Source organism: Xiphias gladius, chromosome 24 (assembly GCF_016859285.1).
Source record: "Xiphias gladius isolate SHS-SW01 ecotype Sanya breed wild chromosome 24, ASM1685928v1, whole genome shotgun sequence".
In the NCBI taxonomy this organism is placed as follows: Eukaryota; Metazoa; Chordata; class Actinopteri; order Istiophoriformes; family Xiphiidae; genus Xiphias; species Xiphias gladius.
In genome coordinates, this window is record NC_053423.1 from 15,959,609 (window position 1) to 15,981,118 (window position 21,510).

A 21,510-nucleotide genomic window follows, 5' to 3' on the forward strand; every position below is an offset into this window, starting at 1 on the left:
ATTTCCTCGTTGTGATGATTATAGATCCCTCTTACAGTTGCTGTGTAGTGCAGTTTTTCTGTCGCTTAGTGAAAAAGGTGACAACTGTAACAGTTAATAGTAACTGTGTCACTGACCACATTTCAAAGTAAAACAAACATTGCCCACAGAACTACTTAACTACAATAAAGTCCGGTTGCGGTGCAGGTCGAAGTAAAGCCAATAGAATTCGCGCGCTGTGTCACGTGCCATCTTTGACCAATTGCAGCGTACCAGGGTGATATCACGGTAGGTTGCTTCCCTCAGAGGCAGCTACCTAGACAGACGTCGAAACGGTGGCCGGTATTGCCAGTGTTTTTACCTTTTTAGTGACACGCTTTTTGTTTTTTTTAACTTGCCTATGGCACAACACGAAGTTCGCCATTCGGTAGTCAGTTTTTAAACGGGATGAAAAGGCTCAAGAGGAAGAAACAAAACGCCGGGGTTGGGGTGAATGGGAATGGATCTGTTACAAGAGGTAAGTCAACCACAGATACAGTAGCTAAGTATTGTTTAATAAGTGTACACTAGATGCACAGACTGATTACACAAACCCAGTTCCTTCGTTAAAACCAGCCTGTGTATTTCCTTATTTCGACCTACTGTACCTACAGACAGAAACTTGACCAGTCTAGACTCTAGTCTAGACTAAATGTAAGTGAACTTAATGCTATTACTGCAGCCTGCTGACACCAGCTGTAAGACACTATTCGCAAGTCGTACGCCGTTTTCTAACCCTCAACATCCAACCTTCCTGTTGTCTTTTTGTTTACACGGCTTTTGTGAGAGTAAACTTTAACGACATGTCTTCAAGTGGTGCTTGCGTGGCAGCCTGTCAGCCAAGTTGGACAGGTTGGAAACCTGCTGCTGACAACCAGGCAAAGAAGAGAGGGGACTTATCCTTTTAGTCACTTTGTCAGAAGACAACTGCCATCAACCCTTCAAGTCATTAAAACACTTAAGATCATATTTTGAATTTGATCCAAACTCTATGGTCATATTTGTGAGCCATTATGGTCAGTCATTGAGTCACTGTAATGACATTGTTTACATGACAGTGGGTTAGGGCAATAAATAGAAAACGTTCAGGGATCAGTGAAACACCTCAAATCTTTTCTATCCATGCAGATTATGTTGAGCAGAAAAATCCAGACGTCAGAACTGCAAAAATAGAAAATTACCATATTAAAGTCATAATTCAGATGTGTAATAAAACAATGAAAACAATAAAACAATTCATGCTTCACAATGAATCATGATTTAATGGTATGCTGATTATTTGTTCCAACTCGAAATGCTCTACTTTTGAATAGAGCTGAAAGGATTAGTCAAATATTTGATAATGCAATTGATAGGAAATTAATGAGCAATAATTTTGATGACTGATTAATCATTAAAGATATTTTTCAAATCACAATGGTCAAAATTAGTTGGTTCAAGCTTCTCAAATGTAAACATACTGGTGTGCTAGTTTTTTAAATGCCTAATATATAACTGTCTGCTGGTAGGGGTTTCTCAAATAAAAAAATAATGAAAGACAGCTTTTGGTGATGTCATGAAGTGGCGTGGGATCATGGGAGTTGTCGTCTTCAGCATCATTGCCGTCATTGTAGTCAGGATTCCTTCAATGTTAATTGTTCAGGAGGTTTTTACTGGGAGCTGAATTATCCGCAGAGGTCTCCTCCTCTCCCAAACAAACGGACCCGATGACAAAAACTGGTAAAAACACTGAATAAGACAGTTTCACATTAAAAATCAGGGTTTGGTCTGATGCTGTTTGGCGGACACTGGACGTCACGGTGGGGCTGCGAGCTGAGCTTCTGCTAACGTTTGCTCAGCTTGTTTTTCTAATAATTTAAGATCCAGACGTCCGATGACTAAAATCCTTCATCTGGTTAAAATATATAGTTAAAAAGACTAAGATCTAAAAAGCGTATAGTAAAAATGTTGCTTAAAACTGGATTAAAAAGTAAATTTTGACCGCTTCTAAGAGATAACCACAATGCTGACACATGCACAAAGGGGATATGACGCCATTGACAGGCGACGAAATGAAACGGACCGTTACCTTGATTAAAATGACATATTTCTCTACGTATGAAAATTGCTGGAAACATTTGGGATAATGTGAGTACAGAACTCAACCAAATATATAACAGGTCTAATCGTTTTGAGACATTTTAATGCAGAAAAGTTACATATTATACCTTTAAGTCCCCTATGATAGTACTTTAAACTGACTGCCTTTGGATATTTCACTGTCAGTCAGACAAAACAAAGAATTTCAAAATGTCAACTTTGTCAAATTAGGACATCTTTCACAGCTTTCTGACATTTAATAGACCAAAAAATGAACTGATTAACAAAGAAAAATAATAAATCAATCACTTGATAGTTAAATAATCTTAGATGCAGTGTTATTTTTGAATGTGTGTGTCTGTCTGTGTTTAATTCAGATAATTGCTAGCCTCGCTTTATAATCTCAACATGACTTCTCAATGTCTTTCTTCCCTTTGATCTCTCTCCCCACATATTTCTGTCCTGCCCCCCATCCTTTCCTCTTTTATTCCTTTCCTCTGTGTTGCCCTCCGACTGTCTTCTCTCTCTCTTTCTTTCATCCCTCCACTGTTTCCTTCTCCCTTATCCATCCCTCCCCTCTCTCACTTCGTATTTTGTTTCTGTCATCCTCTAATCTCTGTCCCTCTGTTACAGAACCAGACTGTGGGAGGAAACAGAAGTTGGCTGAGATCCATCAGGCTTTGATCAGGTTAAAATTATATTATCAATTGCAGTCTGCATGTTTAGCATTCTTACTCTTTATTCTGCCCTGAATGGCGTCTAAGAGGACATATTAGTTTAAGCCGTATCAAAGCTAATTTTATTTTCTCATTTAAAACTGCTGTAGTTACACAATATTGAGCTGTTTTACTGGTAAGAGGGCCCTCTGATTTTTGAAAAATGACTGAGTTACCCTGAAAGGCTGATACATAAAATTTAAGTATGGTCTTATAGTGGTGAAATAAAATTAGTTTCCTTTTTAACACCTGTTCAGTGAACACAAAACACTGGGTGTTAAGATTTACCCAGTTTTCTCACCAATTTATAGCTTTTTGCAAAACATCCTCCTTAAAATATCTATGTTTTTATAATCCTAAAAAGTTTTCAGAATTCAATTTGCACCAGAGCAACAGGCCACATGGTTTGGTTTCCCAACTGGGAAAGCCTCTCCCTCTGCTCATCCAACACACTGTTCCACAATTAGATGGCAAGTTTTTATCCACAGTCATTGACCTTCATCACTCCCTGCTAAGCTAATTTCACACATGAAGATAATTCTCATGTACCCAGAGGAGTAGTGTGACGAGGATCATGAGGACTTCAGTGGCAGGAAGCATGTGACACTTGATGTGAAATGGCACAGTAACACACCTGAAGACTTGAACAAGATTTATGTTTTCACATAGTGCCAAAAAAGCATGAAGCGCCCTCTCATAGGGGCTAAACTTATTCCACAAAAACAAAACAACACTTTTCTTTGTCAATTCACCATAGACACGTTGAGTAATATCATGATGGAATCAGTGCAGGACAGATGCCACAGTGTCAGTGTCATTTAGAGGGAATATAGCAATTGAATTTGACTGTCCTGACTGTAAGATTGTCATTATTGCATTAGATTCAAGAAAATGACACATTATTCCTTAAGTAAGTTAATTTGTAACAGACGCTGCTGATATTATTTAAAGCCTACAGCTGATTTTCACTTGTTTTGAGAAAATCATTTTTGAGAGTTGGTTAGCAGAGATGTGTATGTATAAATGTGTGTGTGTGTGTGTGTGTGTGTGTGTGTATATATATGTATATGTGTATATATAATATAAGTAATGTTTTTTTTTTGCTATATGGGAAGACATTAGAGTAGTGCATTATACTGAACATTCTCCAATTCTGACTTTTCAATGTACAGTGATCCAGTGGACATTGAGACCCTGAGGAGAGCAGCATCCAGTAAAGGAGGACTGCTTACTGACGAAATGAGGAGGAAAGTCTGGCCCAAATTATTGAACATCAATGTGTATGATCTACCACATAAACCTGGTCAGTTGTTGATTGATATTAATATTTACTGGTTGTAAGAATACTGTATAATACTGCTATTACTGCTGTTACTAATAACAGTTATAATAACAACACTTCTTCTGTTCCAGGTCGAGATATGAGGGAGAACCACAAGGACTACAACCAGGTACTCCTGGATGTCAGGAGGTCCATGAAGCGGTTCCCTAAAGGTGCGTGCGTGCGTGCGTGTTTGTTTGTTTGTTATCTCTAAGTATAGCAGCCTAGCTAATAGTACCATTAATAAAACTGTACCCTGTTACTTACAGCAATATGCAGATATCTGGCAAGGCTTAATAATTAATGAACTGTGTTGAAAACGCTGCTCCAGGGAAGACTTTGTGTCTCGAAGACAGCCAGTGCCGTCGGTCCCCAAAGTTAGGAAAGCAACAGAGAAAAGTGTCTTATCTAAATGAGAGACAGTCGATTTAATTGATTTTAAAAAGAAAAAATTAACTGAAAAACAATTTAAAAAAAACAAAAAACAGCAGGCTGGACTCACTACATTAGATCCTTAATTTTGTTGATTTCTGTCTGTATACTAAGCTCCTCAATAAATCTGAAGATGCAGAATATATTTATGATGGATATTTATGCACATGTAAGGAACTCATGTTTTATACCACAGCTGAGCAGTGGTGGGCCTTTATAAAAACCTGGTTATATGCAGTCATATTGGGGTCAGTAATCCGTGTTGACCCAATCACAGCGGTGATCAACACAGGCATTGCCCGGTTTTACATTTGGATGTGTTTGCTATAAAGATTTTATGTATTTACTTACATAATACAGTATTACAAACAACATTATATACAGACAAAATAAAGGAGTGGGGTTGAGGGTCATACAGAACATGACTAGGATGATCCTGTAATGGCAAAGTTACATAGTGCATTTCCATGAAGTTCTTGACCATGTCCCAGTGGCTGCCCAGGCTTCTATGTAAGTCTCTGAGATAACCCACTTCTGTCTCCATGTTTAACAACAATGCATGTGGTTGAATGTGCTGGTCCTTTGCTCTCCCTCAGGTATGCCAGCCACAGAGAGAGTCGTGCTTCAGGAGCAGCTGATTGACATCATACTGGAGGTTTTGAAACGCAACCCTAAGCTCCATTACTACCAGGGCTACCATGATGTGGCTGTCACTCTGCTGCTGGTAGTTGGGGAGCGAATGGCCATCGCTATGTTGGACACACTCTCCAATTATCACCTCAGGTTGTTTTTTTTTGTTTTTTTCTCTGATAAATCTACTGGTCTTGATTTTTATGTTATTGCAATTTTAATCAGCTTAACTAAACTCATACCCTTTTTAAATGGATCAAAATAACCAATCATATTCCAAATAATTTGGTAGTAATATTCATATAACTCCTGTCTGTCTTCTCCATCTGCAGGGATTTCATGGATCCTACCATGGACCGCACTAAACACATTTTAAACTACCTGATGCCTATACTAGAACAAGTCAATACAGAACTATATGACTTCATGATCAGGTACACACGGGCAAACACAGTTTTAAAATATGCTGTTGCTGCTAACAATGGATACTAGCACTTGCATATGTTTAATTTCTTAAAATTAAAAACCCCTAAGCACTTTTACTCTAGCACTGAACAAACTTTTGGCTGTTTGTTTAAGAGAGATGCTCTTCCAGTTTTTTAATGGCAAGTAGTTCTGGTTCCTGTCAAGTTTGGAACTTATTGTCAGTCACTTTGGACAAACCTGTCTGCCGAAATGAAGGTCATGTAATGTAAGTAACAACCACTAGAGGGCATCAAAGCTTTGAATTTCACCTGAGAGCCTCACAGTGAGACAAAACGCTGAGTGTTTTGTGGCTGAATTGCAAAAATTGAAAATGCATCTGCAGTGGTCTCATTGGGGAGTTCTTGTGTCAGATGGTTCGACAGCTGTTTCAGAGGCCTTTAAGTCCCATCAAGGTGTGCACCATCACCCTTATTTGTTATGTCCTACAGTGAAATTAGCCAAAAATGATACATGATCTATTTGCAAGGCACTGAAACAAAAGAGACAAAAAAGCATTTTAAGATACAACCAGTTACTGTTGGTTAATGATGGGGTGTGTAGTGAGGACTGATTTTGGAATTGTTGCAAGTCAATTTACTGTCCTCTAAGGTATTTTTACAAGTGTGCTTGTGTGTTGGTATGTGCATGTGTGTGTACGCCTGCATCTACAGTACCTTTGCTGTCTTGTTGCCTGTTCATAATTGAAGCCGTGCTGGCAACCTCCATATTTGCAAACTACCCATCGACTCACATACAAGCTCACACAAACACAAAACGCACAAAAAAACAAGACATTGCACTTGCAGAAAAACGGCAGGATAAACAAAACCACACTTCAAAGTTTGGAATGCTCTTTTTAGTGCCTAGTTCTCCCTCCCCTTACCTTCCTTCTTATCTCTGCCTCTTTTATTTTCTCCCGTTGATCCTGCTCCCTTTTCCTTTGTTTTTTCTATCTTCTACTGCACACTTAAAAGAATATAATGAGATAAAATAGAAGATAAAAAAACAAGACTTTGAAAACACATCAGACAGTCCTTAAGCATTAGTTGCCTGTGTGTTCTTTAGTTCATTTATTTTGACCTCTCTATATATTTGCCTTTTCTTTTAGAGCGGAGGTGGGAACCATCTTTGCATTGTCCTGGCTCATCACATGGTATGGCCACGTCCTGTCAGAGTTCAAACACACCCTCAGACTCTACGACTTCTTCCTGGCTTCACATCCACTGATGCCTATCTATCTGGCTGCTACGGTAAGAGGACGTCGAAGCTAAAAGTTGAGCAAGAGGCAGTGACTTTGTTTTGTCACTAATCCAGAATGCTCACACATGAATACTTGCTGCCAGACACACAAACACAGACACTCATTCACACAGTGAGGCAGAGCACTGTGAAGTCACTGGACTAGTTAATTAAATACCTCGTAATGAACAGATGAGAGAGAGTGAACGAAGGGCACAGAGAAGAGGAAGGACAGGAGGAGAGATACAAAAGGGAAAGAGAAGGAAAAGGATGAAGACTGTATCAGGAAACAAAATGACGACTTTTTGATGGAGAAGGAGGAAGAGAAACAGATTACAAAAAAAAGCATTTTTTATATCTATATTTGTCTTTTGGTTTGTTTGTCAGCAGGATTACGCAAAAACTGATTTGCAGTGAACTTGATGGAGGGATGGGGCATGGGCTGGGGAAGAACCCATTCAATTTTAGGGTACTTTGGATCATTTACTGTGAATTTGATTTTTTTTTTTTTTTTTTTTTTTTTAAACCCCCCCCCCCCCCCCCGAAGACTGGTGTATGTTGTTTGACATTGGCCTTGGCGGAGGTCTGTGCTCTCTGAGTGACATTCTAGTTTCAGTTGTTTGACTTGGTAGTAGCCTCTTCAGTCTTTCTGGCTGTTTTCATAATTACTGCTTGGCACAAATGTTTTCCAGCTGGAACATGTATGTCTGCACATGTTCTTGTGGAAATAATGTATTTTTTGTGTATATATGTGTCCTTTTGGTTTTTAGGTGTTTGTATGTGAAGAGGACTTTTTTAACTGAGTTTTTTTTTTGCATGTTTATTATTGTGTACAGATGTGCACAGTTTGCTTTTCTTTGCAGATAAAGATGTTTTTGTGTATGTGTGTGTGTGTCTGTGTCTGTGTCTGTTTCTGTGCGTAGGGGCTGGGCAGAGGGAGAGATCTGTTTGAAGTGTGTGAAACAACAAAGCAGAATGTAGTTCATTTTTCCTCCAAGGCTGAGTACAGCGCACAGTATGGGGGCTTAACTCTTCATCTGCCTATTCACTGCTGTGCACTCAGTCCTCCTCACAAGTAGAACTGAAAATGCACGATATGTAGTAGCTAATTCATATTTTACCATAGGGATATTCTTCAGGGTTAAAACTTTTAACCCCTCCTCCGCTCCTCCACAGATTGTGTTGCACAGAGAGAAGGAGGTGATTCAGACAGAGTGTGACATGGCCATGGTCCACCACCTCCTCTCCCGCATCCCTCAGGACCTCCCATATGAACTTCTGATCGCTCAGTCCCAAGACCTGTTCAACCAGTACCCTCCATCATTACTGGCTAAGCGGGCAGCACTGCAGTCTCGCAAGAGGTGAGGAGACAAAAATTGAAATGAAAATGGTAAATAATAGTGGTAATTCTACTAAGTAGACACACTGGGCACTACCATTATTCCAGGCTTAAACACAGTGCAATTAAGGGTGTTAAATGAACACAATAATTTAGTTTCAATTTAACTGTAAAATATTTTTTATTACTGATACTGTGTGCATTCATAGTAACTGAATGAGATGTGAATTTTGTACCTAACACGCCAAATTGAGGTTGTAAGGATAGAAGGTGTCTTGTGTTATAAAGGTTGTAAAGCTCTCTAGGACAAATTTGCAATTTTGGATATATAGATAAAATGTACTTGTTACAGTTGAATTGACATCAAATGACCCAAGCAAGTGGACAAAATAAAGGGTACAGTGTCAGCATTTTTTCCACCTGTATGGCATCTCTGCCTTTATAGTCTCCTGAGCAACTGCTATGCCTCTAGGGCTGCAACTAGGACTATTAATCTGCCAGTTGACTAATTGATTAACCGATTAGTCTATTAAATGCTAGAATACCCAAGAGCCCAGATGCCTTCATAATACCCGTTTTGTCTGACCAACAATCTAAAATCCAAATGTACTTAATTCACAAGTCTGTTAAAAAGACAGTAGCAGCAAATTTATATTTTAGAAGCTGGAAACATTTTTGTTGGATAATTGACTTTAATGATTAATTACTTGTCAAAATTGTCATGTGTTAGTGTTCTGTCAATCAAATAATCAATTATTTGTGTAATTGCCCATGCACTTGTACTTATTTGTGCTCAACAACTTAATCAATTCGTCTCTAAATGTATGTTGACTGTAGTTAGTAGGTAGTGTAAGTAACCAAGAGGGGGTGCTAGAAAAACTCGTTAAGCCATTTAGTGTGTGTGTGTGTGTGTGTGTGTGTGTGTGTGTGTGTGTGTGTGTGTGTGTGTGTGTGTGTGTGTGTGTGAGTGTGTGAGTGAGAGGGAGACATAAGTATTTTTCCAAATTTCTTTTTTTTTTTTTTTTTTTACTGAGGAGGAAACATTAGAGATACAACAGCACTCTTTATAGTCTATCACTGTCTCTCTCTTCCTGACAGTGTCCTTCAGCGTTACTTACAGTCATTGTTCAGGGCAGAGAGTGTCATCACTGACATGATGCCTTGACTGACTGATACTGAAAGAGACTGATGTCCCGTAATGCGTAGCGTCCTATAGACAAGAGCTACTGAGTTAGCAGTTCTCTGAAATTGTCTCTAACTCTCTGCCTCACTTGTCTTGATCGGTCAGTTTACCCATCCATCCATCTCCGTTCTCCCTCTCTTTTTCATCCTTTTATTCCTCTTTTTTCTTTCTCCAGTCTGTCCATCAGCACCTTCCAGGCGTTTCAGCTCTCCACCCTCCACCAGAGGCCAGACTCTGTTCTCCAACGCCTCAACAAGGCCCAGGGCTCCACCACCTCCAGACATGGTAAAAATAGTAACTGTAATCTTATTACTGACTCTGAAGAAGGACTCCACACATACAGACAGTGCAGGCAATTCTGTAGATGACTGAAAAAAAATGTGAATTCTTGTTGGATGCTCTTTTGAAGTTAGGGGAAAGATGAATATCGAATGGGAGATTTTAAGAACAAACATTTCTACCCAACTAAAATCGTTTGATGGATCCACACTAATTCGCTTTATTTATTTTTTTTGGTGCTCTACATGGAAGCACAGTTGTAAAAAAACAGGGCAACAAGAACTATGTCATCCCTCTGAAAACGCTGCCCCCCTTTGGGCCAATCAATAACAAGTAAACAAATGTTGTAGCTACCCCAGCAGACCAATCAAGTGCAAATTTAAATCTGCCAGAACAGAACAAAGAGATGCATTATTCCCGTAGGTTTTGTGGAAATCTGATCAGTGGTGTCTGACATATTGTCTGATGTACAGGCAATCAAAAATATGTTGTAGCATTCCCCTTAGGCCAAAGAGTGTAATATTAAAATTGATGCATATCATTCCCTGCAGTTTCATCAAAATTCAATTAGCAGCATCCAAGATGAAATGCATAACGGACGGGCAGAGGGCTGATCTATAGCACCTCCTGATTTCACCGTGGCAGACAATGAATTGGAGTCAACAGGCCTGACGGTCAAACTGGCATGTAAATCTGAAACCAGAAATAAATATTGACTAACTAGTGAACTTTAAAGTTATAATCCTTAAGGTTTCATTATATTACACCCCATTTCAGTTACTGTTTATAGTTTGCATTTTTTTATAGCAGTAGCTGTTCCGTATATATGTGTATAATGAGGTATAGTAGTATTTATTGAGGTTGAAAGTTCATACTTGAATTTGGGAATAATAGTTTGACAAAATAATCTTAACTCACAATCTAACTGAGGAAACACCAACTGCTGATGAAGGTTCTGAGATACAGTCGAAATATTTGTAAAAAGTTTTTAAAAAGAGTCCTCCTTTCCTTTACAGGAAATAAGTTGCACAAGGGATTTACAGAAAATGATGCATGCACATACTGGATGTGATGCAGAAGACAAAAGGGCAACATTTGATCATGAGTTCAGTATTACTGTGCCAGATAAAATTATAGACTTTATCATTATAGTCTTTTTAATTTACTTTATTAAAGAAAAACTCTGCAACAGCTGAAAATCCTGTTTTCTGACTTCCAGTAATTTAACCTCTCACCTCGAAGCAGTGATGTAGAGGTCTTCTCCAAGGTGTGTCAGTACACTATGACATCACCGTTTGGTGCTGTTACAGGTCAGACATGGGACTCTTCTTTCAACGCTACTGGCTCCTCTGCCAGAAATGCAAAACACTTTCAGCCACAGAGGGCAGTGAAACACTGCCTTTCAGCCTGGTAGTAAGTTACTCTTTATAGCAACATGAGCTGATGAAGCCTCGCAGCCAACGGTTCGTTTACCCGGGCTGTAAACAAATTCACAAGCTCTTCCTCTGGTGCTTTATTGACAAAGTAATTTAAGACGGGTTTGCTACACTCAGTGTCATGATTTCCTGTTAGGTTTCACCAAATGAACCAGGGCTGAAAACTAAAGGAGTATACGCTCTGGTCTTTTTGGAGGCTGTCATGCATCTGTTTATACTTAGAGGTGTGTTTAATATTTAATCTACCGTCATTGAGATAAATGGGTGGACAAAATAATAGAAACACCTGTCAGTAAAACACAATGCAACTCAACAGCACCACAAACTGCAGCCTCCAAAATGTTAAATCAACATCTCTCTAAAACTGTTTCAAGAAAAACTGAACATTATAACCTTCATGAAGACATGGTTCATTGCAGGTCTGCTGTATTAGAATGCATTAGTTAGGTGTGCCTAATAAACTGGCAGCCAAGTCTAACTTGAAGTAATGTCATTAACCATTTGGCTCTCAAGTGAATTAAATTGAGAGTACTGCTGTTATAAGCAATTATCATGGTGCGGGATTGGTTGTTTTATACTTAATAGATTGTGATATTTTGACCCTTCCTCGTCTGTACTCAAAGTTTTTTTTGACATTCTTTGACCCCCTTTTTGTTTTCACTCCCAGTAACAAAATGCAGCTTGATCATCCTTTGGTTCAGCTTCGAGCATAATGGAACCTCTTGACCCCTCCATGTGTCTTGTGCTCCCTGTCTGACCCCTCCTCCTTGTTTTGTGCTCGTTGCCTCCCGCCACTCAGGCCTGGAAGCAGCTTTGCCCCGGGACCGAGGCCAACTGTGGGGGAAGGGGAACAGGATGGTGAAGATGGCTGTGTGGGGGCTGTCTGCTACGCTCGGAGCGGCTGTGTTCGCTGTTGCTCAGACAGCCATGGACTGGGGACCTGAGGTGTTACTACAACTGTTCTGATGTGGCGGGGGGGTAGACTGTTAGACACACACACTGACACAATCATGGTGACAGCAGACACACATCTGCTCTCGCGATGGATCGACAATATACAAACATACAGTCACAAACACAGACGTTGAAGACTTGACGCTCGTCTCGGGCTCAGACGGGACGGTAGAGAAAAGCAGGAGGTCAGTTATCTTGGTGCCAAACAGGTTGTTGCTACTCAACCACAAGGAACATATTTTAACCACTAGTCAGCCTCAGGATGAGTGTGCATGTGTGTGAGCGGGTGTATGTGTGTTATATGTTTCTGAGCATGTACGCCAGACCTCATACCACATGTCAGCATGGATGAATGACGGGCCTTTTGGGCACAGGCCTAGGGGCCCAAGTGGTAATGAGGCTCCAGGGCCACAGCCTCTGTTTCAAGCGACTGGTGACATTTCTCAATGGAAAATAAATCAGACGGCCACCAAAAACTTTGGAGAAGAGCTATTAAGAATTACTAAGGATGGGAGGAGGCCTTTTATACTTTTGTGCCCAGGGGCCCGTTGCCTCATAATCTGTCCATGCATGTGAGACAATAACACATCTTGCTCTTTCAGGCTGATGCTCACACGTTACCGGTGTCGTACCCTTTTACATACGCCTCTGTGTGCTTCCTCTTAGCCGATGATTTTGCTGATAACTCGTTTTTAGACGATCACGCTTGATTCCTTGCGTTTCTTTTGAAAGTGTTTTCCTGTGGTCGGTGGATCAGCAGCCATATCTGAGAGGCAATTGTACCGGTAGCCAGCACGATGACACATGAATGCAAATAATTTAAGAGTGGCCTGTTCAGCTGAAAGCTTCCAGTTATGAGCAAAGAAGGAGAGCGGGAGAGAAAGAGGAAGTGATGGAGGGAGAGATTTTGCCCGTGAGCCTTTTATTAATTGCTTTACTCTATGTGTCAATGTGTTACATCTACAGTTTTGTTTGACACACACTTCACACAGTTAGCATGCAGCACTAAATACAAGCTGTAGGCCTTTTGCAGATGCATTTTGCAGGAGGTATTGAAATCCATATTTTTTTAATGTTGTTTTTATATTTTCTGTAGCAGTTCTCTAGCTGTCTGGCCCACCACTGCTGAAAGAATATGGGGAAGACACCCGTACTTTTACATTCGTAAAATATTTAACAGGTTTGCGCCAACATCCACCCTGAACAACCGTCAGCAGAGCTACAGTACGTTGACTCAGTTCTTCTTCAATATCATATTTCTCTTCATAATTTTACTGATGTGCTTTGAAATTATTTTACGATTTGAGGACAGTCTGAGTGATTGTTTTCATATATGAGACAGAAGGAATTTTTTTTTTTTCTATGCTTATTATTAGTGAAAGAAGCTTATTACGTCCATCTCCTCAAAAGGTATCATACACACTGTAGATATTGTTGGACCAAACGTAATCACAGAGTTTCATAACCTGAAAAGTGAATATTAATAATACAGGTTATTTCCACCTGAGGTACATACGTATGTACAGAGCACGGGGGTCTCTCCAAACAGAAGTGCATGCTCTGGTTGTCAACTTATGTTCTGAAATATTTAGCAGCTTTTCCTAGTATGTAGCCAAGCCGCTGCATCTGTTAACACAACTTCACTGGAGTCACAACACTCTGCTTCTTCCACTTCCTCCGTTATCAGATATAAATGTGTCACATTTTTACACAGCTGGATGTGCAGTCTTCCCTGTTGATTTTAGTGGCTACAGAGGGAAAAAAAATCAACTGGTACGTAGTCCATTGTGTACAAAACTACATTACACAGAAGAGAAGTAGATCAAAAGCAAACACCAGAAGAAAATGACTTGAAGGAAATAAAATTGGCAAACTTTTTAGTGGGTTAGGTCAACTGCGAATGAACTGTGTGAATCTAGAGTGCTCCAGAAAATTGCATTTTTAACAACGTGTGGAGGATTGCAGAGCTGAGTAGTTAACAAGCCTGTCAGTCAATCAAACAGTCCGGAGTACTTGAGAGAAAGTCAATTTGTATGAATTTGATTAGTGATAATCAGCCAGTCATTTTATTAGACAGTCAATAAATCAATCAGTGGCCTGTAACTCAGGTAGCCGGCTGGCCTGTAAACCATTCAACATCCAGTCAGTTAATAACCTGTGCTACACTCTGACAAGTTGTATACCATGTTAAACAGTATGAGTGTACGTGCACTGCGATTAAATGCTCTCTGTGTGTGTGTGTGTGTGTGTGTGTGTGTGTGTGTGTGTGTGTGTGTGTGTGTGTGTGTGTGTGTGTGTGTGTGTGTGTGTGTGTGAGAGAAATGGAAAAAGTTAGCTTTAGACACAGATCTTAGTCACAGTTTTTTTTTTTTTTTTATATATTGCTTTTATGGCATCTTCTGTGTTTTTATTTGTTTATCATTTTAGTGCTCTCTGTGTGCCTCTTTATTAACTGTCAAAAGTCTAATTATTTATTTCAAGAGCAACAATCTGATTGGCTATTTATTAAAAGGTTAAATATTAATTGGATTATATGAATGTTTAATTGAAATTAGATGAGAAGATTGATACCACCATTGAATGCATATTTCCAACACTGTTGAACTGTTCCTTTAAATGTTTGGCTCATATGCCATTTTGTAGATTAAAATAATACATTTTGCAAAGGAAACATTTATTGTTGTAAGTTGCATGGTTGGCATTGATTTGTACCTTGCTCTATTACCAAAACAGCTCATTCTGCATTGAAGTTAAATCTGTCACCACTCGCTGTGCTTTTAAAGTGATTGTATGTAATTTTGCATCTATGATGCTTGGTTACAGTTGATTCATGCATGTTTTTGTTTACGCTTGATTGGCTGCCTAATTCATAAATGTGCAGGGAAAACCGCTTTGACCAGGGTCTGTGATCTTCAAACATAAGTCCAGATGCTACTGTGGAATCGTATCTGCACCAAGTATACTCATATGAGGAGAGAGGGGTGGTGGTGCCAGATCCTAATGAGGATTTAATTCCTGCTCCTGGCTCTTGGCATGCTTAAGTCAACTTTCTCCTTGTCTTTTTTTTCGCCTCCCTAACATTCACATTCAAACACCTACACCAACACCTGCATTGGCCTCAGTCTGGCAGATGCCTTAGATGAAAAATGATTTTAGTATGTTACTTGGTTTGAGCGAAACCAGTGCAAAATGTAAAAATTGTTGCAGGTGTTGATTGCTTTTCAAAAGCCGACTCAAAAATATTTTTTGCAAGTTTCAGGGCCATAAAATCAATGAAACACACCATGTAAACTTTATTCTAGAAGAACTAAGTAGTTTTTTTTTTCTTTTTCTTTTTTTTTTTTTTTTACATTTTATTATCTGGTCTGTCTCAGTATATACCAGCTCACATCTGCACAGGTTTTTAGGCTTTTTTGCACAACACCTACTAACCATTCTAACGACCAGATCTGATCAGTTTTGAATGTTGATTATGAAATGAAGGATGCATCCCTTTGAAACAGAAATGTCCAGCCGTTGAATGAAAATCTCCTATATCCAAAAATCTGACACTTTCAGGAGTTATTCAGGGAGTTGAATTTTCAATGGAATTGTGTGTAATTCACGCAAAAGGTTTGACTTAAATGATCAGAATTGATCAACATTTCATGCAAATCAAAAAAATTCCTGGATTTCATGCCAAATTACAAATTCACTGGTGTGATGAATAGCCTGATGTTTAACTCAGTGAGCTTGTGTTGAGCCTCTGGTGATGCTCTGTCTTCCCCTCAGGTCCAAAATTTCCCAAGAGACGTGATCACACCAAAAGCTTTTTACAAATGCAGGTGCAAATTCAAGCCTTTATTTGCGTGTGTATATTATTTCTGTGGACATTTTAATGCATGTTTCTCATGATGGTTACTAAAAGATACAAACTGTATCTTTGAACATATCAGGTTCTTTGCACCTTGTACTTATTGTATTGAAATGTGTGTTTCTCATATATATGAAGCCGCTTTCTGTCTATGAAGTAGAACAGTGAATAAATGACAAATGAAACACCTCTCACTACAGTGTGAAAGTTCATCTTGACTCATTGTTCACTTACCATTACTTTTACCTAATTTGACTCTATAACAATGATATATTTTCAATTATTGTGACAAGTTTGAACAGAACAAACACTTAAGGTGTGTGTGTGTGTGTGTACTTTGCAGCTGTTGTCTTGTCATAGGCTCTGTTCGACTGGCCTCCTTGGAGAAATGAGGTCAGAAATGTATTTTTGTGTGTGTGTGTGGAGGACAAGGCTGCGCATCTGTCCACCTGACCCCCAGGGAGACAACTAGAGATTGAGAGCGAATCAGAGACATGAGGTGAGGCAGAAAGGCAATGGTTAAAGAGGAGCAAGGGGTGAGAAGGAGGGAAGATTAATACTGTAGAGAAAGACATCTGGTGGACGTGTTCGAAGTAGCTGAGGTCTTAGAGAACGTGTATTTAAAAGCAGTCCCTCGAGGATTTCTAATGAGCTGGAGTGGACATGAGTGTTGGTCTGATCAGAGTTGAGAACAGATGTGGAGAGGGATGGTTTGAATTTCTAACCAAAGCTGTCTGGAGGTTGTTCTGGCTCTATTTTCAACACTAAATGATGACCAAGATCCCTCAGCGCACACACACACACACACACTGGCACACTTTTCTCTGAATCTCCATGTCTGATCGTAGGTGCTCACCCTAACAACGCTCAGGATTTTTACATCTGATCCTCTGTTGGTAAATGAAAGCTTTAATTCTGGCTTTTATGTGACGTTGCATAAGCCTCGAAACAGTGTGTGTGTATTCATGAACTGCATGTGTGTACTTTAGCTAAGAGCACATACATGTGAAAAACAAAATGGAACAGAGTGGAGGTTGGTAAAGAAAGTAGGTACTGTATGTATGTGTGAGTGAGTGCAAGCAGAATAAAATACTGCATATCTGTGCATGTGAAACACTGGGCATGCTGGGGACAGCAGCTGCTTCAGGGGTCTGTCTGATGTTTTGTTTTATTTTTTCTCCCCTGGTGACACAACACGCACATGCGTGCACTCAAACAGCCTCATTGCCACCAATAACAGGAGCAGCAGCACCTCGACTTTCACTGCTGAACCGTAACAAAATGACTTTTATTTTAATTCATTCATTGGAATTAGTTACACAAACAAAATAAGCTCCATGTGGCCTGTTTTATTTGTGTTTTTTGAATTGATTGAGTTGATCTTGTCCCTCTGGTTTGTAACTCTGGAACGGTGCCAAGCCTTTAATTAATTGGCGACATGGCAATGTTTTAAAAAATGTATGAAAATCAATGGTAATTATCTTGAGAAAAGTGACATTTGGGATGATCACAGTATGTACTGAAGCTATACCCTGATAAACAGAAATGTATCACATAAACTTCTGATGGAGATAAAAAACAAAAGATGAAAGAGCTTGAGCAGACACATTAATTCCTGATACTGGTAACACGTACTGTATCTGTGGTATATTGTAATGCAGTTTTTGTCATACTGAAGTTATCATAATTTTTCAGTTTCTGACTTGTAAATAGCATTCACATACACAGCTCGTGTTTGTTCATGTCAGTTAAGCTCCAACTTTAAAGGTAATTCAGCTCTAATTGAATTTGGATATAGAGCGGCAGTATATCGTCAAGCAGCAGAAATAAGCTGTAAACTGTCTGCCATGTCATCTCAAATTTTGTTATGGTGAACATGTTAGCCCATGTTGCCTATTTACACATCCAGCAGATATGGAGCAACATTATCATTAATTTGGAATCATGTTTCTGGTGACCTGATAAATGTAAGTCCAATAATCACTCTCGTTTTTAGCTCTGTTTTTGGTCTCCACCAACTCCTGAGAAAAATATCTAGTTCTTTAGCTGCTAAATGTTACACTATGTTCACCAGCTCGTTGCTAACTTTGCCTGTCTGCTGTTTGGTGTTGGGCAGGTAGCATATAGTGGGTTTATCCGAGCGTTTTCACTGAAGCACCTTCCTGAAAACAATGCTGATAAGAGCTGCAAGATTAACTCAAAGCAGTAAAGTTGTAAGCCGTAAAACCAAAACAATGAGCCCATCACTATGAACGACGCCTGTCACATTACAAGTAGTCATTTGATCTATTGTAAATATAAAAATATTGATTATAGCAGCTTTAAGTATTTTACCAAATCAAAAAGCACATGAAGGTTACTTTGTATTATGAATGAATGCTCCACTTTCGACATGAGAAAATGTATTGCCCTCATTTCTCAGATCAGCAAAGAGTGGCAGTTTTCTGATATAGTTAAAAATTTTGACCGCATCACGTTTAATTGACAGTGAAGCTGCATCAATCACAAAAGCTTATGAGGCTGGACTTCCCCATGTGAAGCCACAGTCAGACACACACATGCATACAATACACAAACTCTCTTTGTCTGCCGCTCTTTCTCCTGCTCTATCCTCCCCTCCCTCCCTCACAGCCCTTCACTCTGTCATGGATCAGAGAACATGTACGAAAGTGCTTTACAGGCAACACACGTGCAGCATGTCCCTGCATGCTCATGTGACTTTACAGCTCCAACCTTGTGCAGTTGTGTGTGTGTGTGTGTGTGTGTGTGTGTGTGTGTGTGTGTGTGCGTGTGCGTGTGTGTCAGTGAGAACATTCAACAGTGACCACACGGGCTTTGTGAAGCTCCACCAGAAGATGTGTGGTCCTACATGCTCTGACATTGTGTGCGAATGTTTTAAATGGAGCGACCTCTCATGTTACCTTGAAACAACTCTGAAAATGAGATGTATGAGCCAATGCTTTTAGATTCAGATGCTACATAATGGGGGGAAAAAGGGATGTGGACAGTGAAAATATATATAAATCTTTTTTTCATAACATGATTTATTCGCTCAGCAATTGTAGATGACAGTAATGAAGGTTTTTGCATCCAAATCTCTTAAATCAGTTCTCCTTTGCTGTTTATTATGACTTGTCTCTTATATTTTTGTAGTTTTGGCCTTTATTTCTGACATTTATTATAACATTGTACTCACCAAGGTAAACTTGAAGTCTGCAGAGATGTCACCGAACCAACTTTTTCTCTTCTGATACTGTTTCCGGTAACTCATCTCAGGGTATCTGCTAATACCAAGTATCAATCTGATACAAGTTCTCTTTTTCGCAAATTTAAACCGTGGAACTCATAAAATCATTTTATTTAAGTCAACATGAGGAAATGCATTGCTGTGGCACAAAAACTAAATTGGCAGCCCTTCATGAATGTCACTGATAATGGAAACACTTAATTTTATAATGGCACTGACAAATACAAACGTATGGGGCAAAAAACACAAACAGATCGGACAGGTGTTAAACAAGGAGCAGTTTAGCCAGATAAGCCAAGCCACTTTATTTAGAGGTAAAACAAAATGAGCACACCTGAAATGTCAGTAATCTTCATTGCACAAGTAAACTGTTTGTCTGGGGGTTCTGTAAAAGCTGGATGATCTCACTTCTTTTTTAGGGACGTTGCCATATTGCCAAATCTCAGCACTTAATTGTAGTACATTGTAATTGTTATTGATAGGAATAAGATGGGATAGAGTTTTATTGTCATTGTGCAACAAAACTGCAGTTGTTATTTGCAAATAGGTGCAGTGTCATAGGACCAAACAAGAAAAGGGCATTAGATAAAATAAAATATTAAGATGATGTCAGTGCGTGAATAGCAAAATATAAATATCAAAATACTGTGGCAGTTAAATATGTTGTGATATAAGAAGACATGCTAGCAGCTCTGTGTGACTGTATTTAGGCACAGGGATCACCAAAGTCTTTGGGATTCATGATCTTGGGACCATGAAGTTTTGTACCAAATGTCATGTTTATCCATCCAATAGGTGTTCTGGACCAAAGTGGTAGATCAATGTCAGCATCCCTAGAGCCGTGCCACTAGCATGGCTAAAGATAGCGAGCATGGCTAAAGATAGCAATATTAGTGTCCCAAATATGTAGAAAAATTTAAATACAATACATTTAAAAAAAAGAAAGCCAAAATTAAAGCAAACACAGTGTCGATCCAAGTATCATAATGTAAATATCAGAACACTGTGGTAGATACATATCGTGTGTGGCCCAAAGTACAAAAGTAAGACCAAAGTTGAAATAAACCAGATTAAAGGTATCAGAAGCATCTATCAGGTATAATTCTGCAAAGTGAAACTTTTGAGCTTGAAAATGTCTTATTGCGTTCACCCTCGAACACAGCAAAGAAAGTGTCATATTACTGTGAATCTCTGATAACCCTTGGGTCTCATTAGCTTAAACAGGTTCTGGTCCATACAGCTCAATTAATACCTAATACTCATTACTCTGTATGTGCGTTTGGTGTGTGTCTGTGTGGACACTTGGGACTGACCTCTTGTGCCTTTCCACATGACCTCTCGTCCTCCTGGTCCCCGCTTCCCATTGGTCCCAACCTCTGCTGACCTCACCTCTGTTTCCATGGATGCCAGAGGAATTAGGAAGTGCCCCAGTGAGTCTTGTGTCTCTCTGAACAGATTGAGGTAGTTCTGCTCTCTGGGTTTAAGGGCTTTTACGTGCTCTTTTAGATGTGCTTCTCTAACAGTCTGAAAGCTGTGAAAAATCCTTTCAGCATTTCTGATAATGGGGCTTGTGTCAACCAAATTTTACCCCCATAGTTTTATTTATCTTTCCAAAATCAGGAATCTGAGATTCATTGACACCTTTTTTATAGTTTACACTCGCACCTCCCTCGCTGTCATTTTCGGGAGCCTTTAATAGCTTACTTTTTTGTCTTAGTTCAAAAACAAGGTTGGCAACAGGTAATTTTTCTATGAACAAGTCTAAAAAAGGAACAGGCAGGCAAGCAAAAACCGAAAACAAACTCTTGATGCAGAGTCAGATTGAACTCTGTGAAATCTCAAGACTGTCAAGTGTTCAGTCAGTTTGAGAGATAGGGTGGGATTGATCTCTCATACAGGAAATACTTGCCCTCCAACCTAAATGACCATACAGGTTGCTTGCCCCTCGGACATGACCCATAGGAGCGTACCAGCAGAAGGCGTACCTGCCCCTCGTTGTCATGGTAACAATAATAGCGGTTTGGACTCACAAATGACGTAAGGACTCTCAAAGATTAGAAATTAAATAATAAAAACATAAATTACTGAATCTATACTGAATCTATATATACATATACACACACATCTTTTATGACTTTAATTGCCTATATGCTTTTATGGACGAAGATGAAATTCCTATAAAAGTTTAGAACATTCCCCAGTGAAATATACATCTGATCCTCACTAATGTTAATGTTACCTCACTTCACTCTTAAGGGTATTTCCCTACCCTCGGGGTTCAAAATGGCTGTTGTGCAGAAGTTATTTTCTTAGTGGTTT

The 21,510-nt window shown here is 39.3% G+C and overlaps 1 protein-coding gene across 2 annotated transcripts; it reads left to right on the top strand.

The window, feature by feature from the left end:
* Positions 1-287: 287 nt before the first annotated feature.
* On the top strand, positions 288-15,387 carry zgc:63863 (uncharacterized protein LOC393372 homolog). 2 transcript variants are annotated; one of them, XM_040122481.1, is made up of 10 exons: positions 288-496; positions 2,731-2,785; positions 3,986-4,116; positions 4,227-4,307; positions 5,163-5,349; positions 5,529-5,630; positions 6,770-6,911; positions 8,077-8,261; positions 9,598-9,707; positions 11,937-15,387. In XM_040122481.1, exons 1-10 carry the CDS (start codon positions 427-429, stop codon positions 12,101-12,103), a joined length of 1,230 nt encoding a protein of 409 aa, XP_039978415.1. In that variant the 5' UTR covers positions 288-426; the 3' UTR covers positions 12,104-15,387. The 2 variants fall into 2 exon arrangements, with proteins under 2 accessions (XP_039978415.1, XP_039978416.1); XM_040122482.1 differs by lacking the exon at positions 5,529-5,630.
* The last annotated feature ends 6,123 nt before the right edge of the window (positions 15,388-21,510 follow it).

Coding starts and splice junctions, on each gene's coding strand:
- zgc:63863 (XM_040122481.1), top strand. CDS start 427: ATGAAAAGGCTCAAGAGGAAGAAACAAAACGCCGGGGTTGGGGTGAAT. Junction 4,308..5,162: donor CATGAAGCGGTTCCCTAAAG/GTGCGTGCGTGC, acceptor GCTCTCCCTCAG/GTATGCCAGCCACAGAGAGA. Junction 5,350..5,528: donor CTCTCCAATTATCACCTCAG/GTTGTTTTTTTT, acceptor CTCCATCTGCAG/GGATTTCATGGATCCTACCA.